The sequence below is a fragment of the Nematolebias whitei genome, chromosome 5 (assembly GCF_014905685.2).
Source record: "Nematolebias whitei isolate Nwh7 chromosome 5, NemWhi1, whole genome shotgun sequence".
NCBI lineage: Eukaryota > Metazoa > Chordata > Actinopteri > Cyprinodontiformes > Rivulidae > Nematolebias > Nematolebias whitei.
In genome coordinates, this window is record NC_056502.1 from 5,111,228 (window position 1) to 5,120,849 (window position 9,622).

Consider the following 9,622-nt stretch of genomic DNA (forward strand, 5'->3'; position numbering starts at 1 on the left):
CTGATTAATGATCTCTATCAGTTTTGTTGGTTTTATTTTTAAAAAATGGGAACAAAGTAAAACAAAAAGTTCTCCACATGACAAACGTCATTTCCCCCATTTATGCAAGTCTGTCAACATTACTACCAAATTGTAGTATGTTAAATGATTGCCATTTAAACAACCTTTTTGCTCCGGTCTTCTTCTTTACGCATCATATCTGCTGTAAGCAAACTCGTCTTTATTCATGTTTCATTATATATTTTTCCCAATTGGCATTTTATGAAGCAGTGCACATCACCCACTGCCTAAAGTTTTAAACAAGGATCTGCTAGTGCTTGAAATGTGTGTTGGAGTCGACTCGGCTGCTGCCACACCAAGTTTTAGAGTCGTAGACATTTCTGTGTTTTTGCTAAGCTTGAATTTAATGCAGACACTTTGCATCATCATTTGGAGCCTTTTGTTTTAATTTAAAGCTGTTTGTAGCGACTTGCAGGACAACTGACAGCAAAATCATTCACGTTCAAAAGCAGCCTGACGACAGACTGCTTAAAAATAGTTTGACCCAGAGTTTATGTCCTCTTTATTGTTCCTGTCATATTATTGTTAATGTTTCATCTTCGCATGTGCTCATGTTTCTAAGTTTAATTTCTCTTTTCCTTCTTTTTTTCTAGGTGTGGTTGGTTGAGTAGCTCACACCGGAGGACCGCTCCACCCCCTCGCCTGCTGTCCGGTTGTGGAGAGCAGAGTGTTTGTTTGTTTTTGCATCTTTTTTTGTTTGTATGTTTGTTAGTTAGTTTTTATGCCCGGATGCAGCCATCCACCTTGTGAATTCATGATCACATGACCGTGGACATGGACGCAGTCCTGTCCGACTTTGTCCGTTCTACTGGTGCCGAACCAGGATTGGCCAGAGATCTGCTGGAGGGTGAGTTTCCGTATTTTCCACCGTACACGTCGCATCGCCCTATAAGTCGCAACAGTCCAAATATGTCTAATAAAGCAGAAAATTCTATAAATGCGTCACTTTGCCGTATACGTTGCATTTATTATGTGTCACCGCTGACAACCCGGAAATGTGGGCCGGTGTTGTGCCAAAAAACGATTGGCTACCAGATGGCGGTCGCGGGAACGTGCACGGGAGGACTTTAACAAGAATTTAACAAGATTAACACTTAAAAACAATTATTTGTTTGCTTGAAATTATAGTAAAGTTGTCTCAGTTGAACTTTTCCTTAATAAATGCACTTTATGATCAAATCAGCTTCATTTCGCCGGAGCAGCTCAGTGACATGAAGCCGATTTCACGGTTGCTCCAATAAAGCTGGATGAAGGTGGAAGACAAGCCGATTGTGTCATTAATAGCCACTTTTTACCTTTTACATGACACAATGGCATGCCATACAACTCCAGTGCCATCTAGTGGCTGAAAATGGTAGTGCTCAATATTTTCAGTCAGATTGAATGAAAACGATCATATCGCAGACAAAAATTTGTTTATAAATATGAGAAAAAAATCCATAAATACGTCACTTCGGCATATAAGTCGTAGGGCATGCAAATTATGCAACAAAATGCAACTTATAGGCCAAAAAGTACGGTCCTGTAGCAGTACAAACCTGAAATATGGAGCTCTGGTTTAATCAAACATGACTTGTTTTAAGCAGGTGATTTATAAAGAAAAGTTTTAGAAGCACACCTATTGTAATATTCAACATTTTAGTCTTTTTGTTTGTATTCCATTCCTCTAACAACTCATGGGAAGGAATGGGTTAAGGGTGTAAAGTTGATACTGGCGACACTTTGGTCTCGTTACTGTTAATTGGCCTAAAAAAGCGAGACGATGTAAAGCTGGAGTTAACGTGGCCTCTGTTGCCTAGCAGCAGAGCAAGTTGCAGATAGAAATGTGGGCTGTAATGCAGCAGCAGCAAACTCAGATATTTACCCAAGTGATGGAATGTGCCGGTGGCCTTTGCATTAGATAAGAGAGCCTAAGTTGCATTGCCTTGTGGTAAATATTTAAACTCAATAAGGATGTGTCATTTGCTTGACACAGAAAACAAATTCAGGCTGCCGTGTCGGTCTGGGTGATGGATATCTTCTTCCTTCTGTCTCTGTAGGCAAAAACTGGGATTTTACTGCTGCGCTCAGTGACTTTGAGCAGCTGCGACAGGTGCACGCCAGCAACCTGGCGTATTCGTTCCCAGAAGAGAGGACGTGTCAGCCGCTGGAGAAAGAGATGGCCAGGGTCGGGCGGCCGATACTGCACCGCCAAGACGAAGTGGTGCAAGGTGAGGCCGGCAGTTTGTCATGCACCCTTTGCATCCGTGGTGTTACAAACCACAACAAATCTTTGTTCCTTTGTCTCTCAGCAGCCACAGAAAAGCGTCTGTCCCGCGGCATCTCTCACGCCAGTTCGACCATCGTGTCGTTGGCCCGCTCTCACGTCTCGAGCACGGGTGGAAGCAGCAACGAGCCGCTCCTGGACACGCCGCTGTGCACTTTCCAACTGCCGGACCTCACTGTGTACCGAGACGACTTCAGGACCTTCATCGAGAGGGACCTGATCGAGCAGTCCATGATGGTGGCGTTGGAGAATGCTGGTTAGCACAACTGAAAACCAACTTTCACCTGTTCTTAACCACCGACTGGTTGAGTTTTCCAAAAGAGAGTAAATCCATGTGAATATTTTCATGTAGTCTTCAACCTGCTGCAGCCTAAACAAGTTCTGAGAAGAGAAAATGGACTCAATACCTCATTATTCTTGTTTAACATTTAATTGTTACATTTATTGAGGCTGATTAAACTGAATACCTAAACATTTGAACAATATTTAATCTAGATGTTAGTAAAAACTCACAGCTTTTATAGACTGCAAATAAAAACATCTGTGTTTGGGTTATTTGTATGTATGTTAGGAACCTGATGAAATCTAATCTAATTTAGGTTAATCAGCTAATCTGATCTATTTTATTACATTTGAGGTCACATCTTTATCATTTTATAACTTCCAGAGGACTTGTGCCGAACTTTGTTACATTCAGAAGAACCTCAGAAACAGAAATGAATTTAATCAAACAGGATTATCTCTTTAAATCTGTTTGCAGAACAAATTTAACTTAATAAACTAACGGCAGTTCCACAATATGACCAACACATGTCGTTGTCAGAATAATAGAGGCATCATTAGTACATATTAACTAGCTAGAAGCGATATGGTATGATGTATTATTAGATATATGAATAAATATTAAAAGCAATGAATACAGTTTCTGTAAGACCGTGCATGTGGGGTGGAGTTGGTAACGAGAGGCGCGTGGGCAGAGGAACGTTTCTGTTTGGATTCAAAAACTGTGCTCAGACTTGTTTGGAGTCTAAAGTTCCACCATATGTTTATTTTCTCCCTCTCCCATAAAGGAATGAAAAAATATAAATGCATGTCAATTTAAATTTTTGTCAAACATTTGAAAACGCATCACTGAATTCATTTTTGAACCTTTATAATTGTTCACCTGTATGAAAAGCATCAGTGGAACTCATGAACTGGTCCCAAAGTGTCTACTGTTTTACACTTTGTGCAAAATCTTCTTGATAACATTGATTTCAAAATAAGAGAAATTTAAAGACTTGTACAATAACAGAAAAATCACCCAGTTTAGCAAAAATAGTTTTAAGTGGTAGAAATTGCATTTATGCACGAACACTGTGAATGAATGGATGAATGGACCAGTTTTTCTGCATCATTATTTTATACAAGACGTTTCCAATTTTATTGATATCACGCAGCTGGAAGAAAGCAGTTCTGGTAACGTTTTTAATGTAGGGGTTGAAAGACATGTCCTGATCACAAATAACACCAAGGTTTTTAACTTTAGAACTGCAGGCCAAATTAATGTCATCCAGAGAAAATGAAAGACGGCAAAATTTATTCCCAAGATGCTCAGGTCCAAAAACCAAAACCTCTGTCTTGTCTGAGTTTAAGAGCAGAATATTTAGGGTCGTCCAGGTTTTTATGTCTTTAAGACGTGCTTGTAGTCTAAGTAGCTGACTGGATTCATTGGGTTTCTTGGACAAATAAAACTGTGTATCTTCAGCATAACAATGAAAATGTATCCCATGTTATTTAATAACTTTACCTAATGGAAGCTTATATAAGATAAAGAGTAGTGGTCCAAGCACTGAACCCTGAGGAACTCCATGAGCAAGTTTGATGTATTAAGAAGATTCATTATTTACTAGCCAAAAAGCTAAAATGAGCAAATATAATAATAATAATATAAAGTAATATAAATAAATAATATAAAGGTAGCTAGCCACTTGCTAAAGGCTAAAAGTATCAAAAGGCTACCGGTAGTTAAAATTAGCATAAGACAACAAAAACAAATCAGTTCGTCGAAGTGGATTTAAATTTTTTAACGAAACTGAAGAAATCTGACCGTATTGTTTTGGGGGAAAATGTTTATAAATTCAAATGTTTTTGAAAGTCTAAAAATTACAAACACCAAAACAGTCATGGACTCCATGTTCTGCTTCTTCTGCCCCACTGTTCAAACTGTTAACATCCTGCCTTAATCATCAAACAACAGACTCACGGGGATTTTTTTCTGTCTGCCTGCAGGGCGACTAAACTGGTGGACGAAAGTTGTTCCAAACTGTCAGAGTCTGCTGCCTCTGGCAACAAGTGGAGATGGAAACTGTTTGCTGCACGCAGCCTCGCTCGGTGAGTTTCAGACAGGTTCACGTTCTGTTTGTCGGCTCTCTTAGGACGCGCGTTTAGAAAATGAGAACATTCCGGCATTTCTTCGGTCTTTCATCTTGAACATTTTTCTGTGTTTTTACTCTGTTTGTGCGTCCTGCTTCAGGTATGTGGGGTTTCCACGACCGCGACTTGATGCTGCGGAAGTCTTTGTACGCTCTCATGGATCACGGCTTGGAGAGGGAGGCGCTGAAGCGCAGGTGGAGGTGGCAGCAGACCCAACAGAACAAAGAGGTCCGTCACACAAGCTGCACTTTTCTACCAGCTGTGTTATCAGGTTGAAGCTTCTCGTCAAGTTAAAACGACATCTTGGCCATTTTGAAGGGTTTCTGTGTAAAATATACAAATAGTCAATATCTTACCTGTTGTACAAAGCTTCTCCGTTGGCCTCAGTTTGAAGAAATGGAGTTAAAGTCCGACAGAACTCATCAGCTAATGAACAAACAAAGTGGAATACTGTCATTGTAAAACGGCTTCAGTCTTCAAAATAGTCTCCGGGTTCATACAAACCCTTTTTTTAACCCTTTACTCCGCTGTTAGTTTCACATTACACAAGTATTAGGCTGAAATATTAAGATATTCCTGCAGGATGTGACATTTGGATGCTACATCTAACTCTTGTTATTTCTGCAGGCAAATAACTACAAAATTACATATAAATAACAGAAGATTTAAGGATTTTTAAGGAAAATGTTTTGAGGCTGTAGAAACCCAGTTTGGTCTTTGGTTTGTTCTTTAGACAGATCAGCTCGTCAGTTCTGTCAAACAGAAGCATTATTTCTCCAAACAAAGGTCCGACAGTCTGACAGACAGGTTAAAATTACTTATTTAAGATATTCGCTTCCTTTAGGTGGCAAACAATACTTCACTAAGACATAAAAATGCATTGAGCTCAGTTCATTTTTTGTACATTAGAATAAAAACGTGTGTCAGAATTAATATTCAGTATAAAGACGAGCTGCTGAGTTAGACTAAAGTTAATGTTTCTGTCGTGTATAATTAATCGGATCGCTTGTCTTATTTTAAGTATTCGTAGTGAGTAAATATTTTCCACTTTCTACACAAGTATGTTAATGGCCGTATCAAATGAACTGATAATGTTGAACTTTAACATCTATATTCAGATGTTCATGATCTGGTTTTAAAGAGCTCGTACAGAGCTGTGTACTCTGCTGCACCTCAAAACAAAAAGAGGCTTTTTTTGAACCGAACAAAATGCATTTTGTTCTCATGAAAGCGAGCTTTGTCGCACGGCAAGCATGTTTGTGTGTGCGCGTGTGTTGATGTGGTGGCAGACGACGTGCAGACGCCCACAGGGGAGATGCCACACGAATAACTGTTTAATATTCACTCGTTCTTCAGCCACACCTGAAGTGGCCTCGAGCACATTTCTGAAAGCGGAACAGCTCCGGTAGATTAGTCAGAGGAGTGTGTTTGCAACGGGGAAACTTTTAATGTGAAGCTGTGACTGTTAAGTTTTATATTTTTTGGAGAAATAAACCACGACTTGAAGTGTTGGATGCATTTTCCGTTTGGTTCTGTTGCTGCTGCATGAACAGCACAGAGTTTTCAGAGGCTCTGGGCTTGATTGTAGCTTCGTGGTAAGACGCCACAAAGAGCGCATGTTTTTGTGACATTTGACACTGCCGCTCTAAATGGCTGCATGCGCCTTTCCTCTCCTCCTCAGTCTGGTCTGGTGTACACAGAGGAGGAGTGGCAGAAAGAGTGGAACGAACTGTTGAAGCTGGCCTCGAGCGAGCCAAGAATCCACTACAGCACCAACGGCACCAACGGGTAAGGTCTGGCTCCGACAATGCAGCGACTGTTAACGCACAACACGTCGTCACAGCCTTGTTTTTTTCCACGAACAAACGAGTCGGATGTGAGTGACCGCTCGTCGTTTGTTTGTTATTCACGTGTCAAGCAGAATGGAAGCATCCTTCCATTACATACCATTTTATTTTGACTCTAAAGTGTCAGAAATCTCCTGTACGCTGATCTTGCTTTGCTCCAGTTTAAAGCTACCGTATTTTTCGCCGTAAGCGTCGCACCGCCCTATAAGTCGCATCAGTCCAAATATGTCTTATAAAGTGGAAAACAACATAAATACGTTGCATGTTTTATGCATCACCGCTGACAACCCGTAAATGTGGGCGAGCCGGTGTTGTAACAAAAATTGACTGGCTGTCAAATGGTGGCCACGGGAGGACTTTAACAAGAATGTAACAAGATTAACACTTAAAAACAATTATTTTTTTGCTCGACATTATAGCAAAGGTGTGCCTCAGTTGAACTTTTACTTAATAAATGCACTTCAATGGTCAAATTCAGGTCTCTCTTGTAAATGAGTCCTCGGGGCTTAATGGGATTTACCTGTCTAAATAAAGGTTGAATGAAGTGACGGTTGCTCCAGGCACGATCCCAGAGCTGGACGAAGATGCCAGGCGTGGCAAGCCGATTGTCGCATTAATAGCCACTTTTACCTGTTACATAACACAACGGTTTGCCATACTGCTTGCAGTGCCATCTAGTGGCTGAAAGTGGTAGTGTTCAATATTTTCAATGTCAGAATGAATGAAAACGGTCATATCTCAGCCAAAAATTGGTTTATAAATATGGAAAAAGAAATTAATAAGTCACTTGGGAATGTAAATTATGCAAAATAACTGTGACTTATAGGGCGAAAAATATGGTACTTGTGAAGACTGTCCAAAAAATAATAAATAAAGTAAGAAACTAAATCTGGGCAACTTTTTTACTCATATCAGTGGTTGACGTGTGCTGAAATTAAATATTTTCAAGCAAGATTGGCTGCCATCTTAACATGTGCATTAGTTTACCCACAAAATCAGCCGAAGTGAGAGAAAACAGGGCAGCAATGTTGCCGTCCATGAAGGAGCCGTTTGAAGGTCAGGGTCCGTTTACGTCCTTGTTTTTTCTCTTTGGCGTTTAGCAGCAGATCCACTCTTGTTTCCCTCTAAACGTCCCAACGGTTGGCCAGTTACTCCATATTTGTTTCTCTACACAAACCACAGCCAGCCCAGTGTAGTTGAAGGCCGTGAATCAAATCATGGTTTGAATCAGCCACATTTTTCGTAGCTGCATTTCAGAACTGCGTCTCGATGTTTCTGGAAATCTCTCGGGAGTAGCTTTTTAAATCATTTAATATAGTTCAAGGTAACGTTATGTTGGATTCTGTAGTTTGCAGGGAGTTCCTTGAAACAAGTTCTTCTGTCTGTCTTCAGAGCCGAGTCCTCTGACGAGCCGGTTTATGAGAGTTTGGAGGAGTTTCATGTCTTCGTCTTGGCTCACGTCCTCAGAAGGCCCATCGTTGTGGTGGCAGACACCATGCTGAGGGACTCGGGAGGAGAAGGTGAATATGCCAGGAGCTGGTCCACCGTGTAATGTGACGTGTCCATGTTTAAAAGACATCAGATAATTGGATGACCTTCTGTTCTGAGTGACTTGCTTGTGTTTTATTATGTGGACAGAACCCATCTATTAAAATAAAACAGGGTCAAATCTTTTCCTACGTAGTGGGCGACTCATTTTAGTTGCTGCAGGAAACTAAAGTTCAACTACATAAACACATTTTGTTTTCATTATGAAGAAACGAGAACATTTGCTTCAGTTGAAACGATGGTTTTAAAACTGATATAGTCATTTTGTTGCAGCCTTTGGCCATCGACCACTTCCAGCCTTAACGTGCAGGTGTCGGTGTTGTTGGTTTTTACTGACTAATCCATGCGTGCATGCAGACTCATCTGATGTCTCTTGATAAGTCGTGAACCACGGGTTGATTCTAATGCTAAGACCCGGTGTGATCAACTGACCGCAGATCATTAGCCAAATGTTTGCAACTTCTCAGTAACCACGTAGTCTGGACTAAAAACTAAAATATATATTTTTTTTAATTCACGTTAGACAGTTTTACCAACTAAACATTTCATATAAAAATAGTCTTAGACACTGCTACTTAAACTAAATGTGAAAATTGTTGTTTGAACGGTGTTTGAAGCGCCCCAGCAATAAAACAGTTTCAGCGTGGAGATAAAATGTGAATTTACTCACCTTTCATGTCAGAAGTTTGAAAACTAATCTTAGATTTTGTGACTGGAAAATTATGAGTTTCATAAAAGGAAAATGTGTAGGAAGCTCAGGCCCAGTTTTCTTCACATTCTACCTCCAAGCAGCCAGATGTTTCTTGTAACTCTTTTAAAGAAGTGGATGTTTTTCACTCGTTTTCAGTCTTTTCTGCAACATTATATTCCTGATTCTCCATTGTTTAATTAAGGCTGTTTTTGACATAAAGTCCTTTCTTGTTAAGGAAACGGTGCAGAGGTCATTGCTTTGAATAATAAAAAACATGCCCGACTCTCTCTAGCCTTTGCTCCCATTCCATTTGGAGGCATCTACCTACCGCTGGAGGTGCCGGCTGCCAAGTGCCACCGCTCCCCCCTGGTCCTGGCGTACGATCAGGCGCACTTCTCTGCCCTCGTCTCCATGGAGCAGAAGGACGGCTCCAAAGATCAAGGTGAGACTTTGAATCGGCCTCCAGCTTCATCAAGTCCTGATCAAAGTTATTCTCAGGAGGAGGAAAAAACAGTTTTTTAATTGTTAAAATAAAAAACTCACTTTGTAACTTATCGCTTGGTTTGTTTACCTGATGGGGATTCTTCTGAAATGCCAAGTGGTTAATTTAAGAATCGAAACAAAAGGCTTTAAAACTTTCTTTTCTTTAACTCAAAGTTTGTTTTCTCAGTTATCCAGGTATATAACAACAAAAAAGGTTGAATCATGTCATCTGGACTTCGTTTTTTTGTTAAAAAGAAACGTTTCCTGTTATATACCTGGATAACTGAGAAAACAAACTTTGAGTTTTTGAAA

General features: G+C 40.2%; 1 protein-coding gene across 1 annotated transcript in view; it reads left to right on the top strand.

Moving 5' to 3' along the window:
• Positions 1-822: 822 nt before the first annotated feature.
• otud7b (OTU deubiquitinase 7B) overlaps positions 823-9,622 on the top strand; it is a 13,657-nt gene continuing 4,857 nt past the window's right edge. Inside the window, exons 1-8 of the mRNA XM_037676718.1 lie at positions 823-907; positions 2,100-2,270; positions 2,352-2,582; positions 4,598-4,699; positions 4,842-4,969; positions 6,423-6,529; positions 7,981-8,108; positions 9,120-9,269. Coding sequence (XP_037532646.1) covers positions 823-907; positions 2,100-2,270; positions 2,352-2,582; positions 4,598-4,699; positions 4,842-4,969; positions 6,423-6,529; positions 7,981-8,108; positions 9,120-9,269 — 1,102 coding nt within the window. The remainder of the gene's footprint in view (positions 908-2,099; positions 2,271-2,351; positions 2,583-4,597; positions 4,700-4,841; positions 4,970-6,422; positions 6,530-7,980; positions 8,109-9,119; positions 9,270-9,622) is intronic.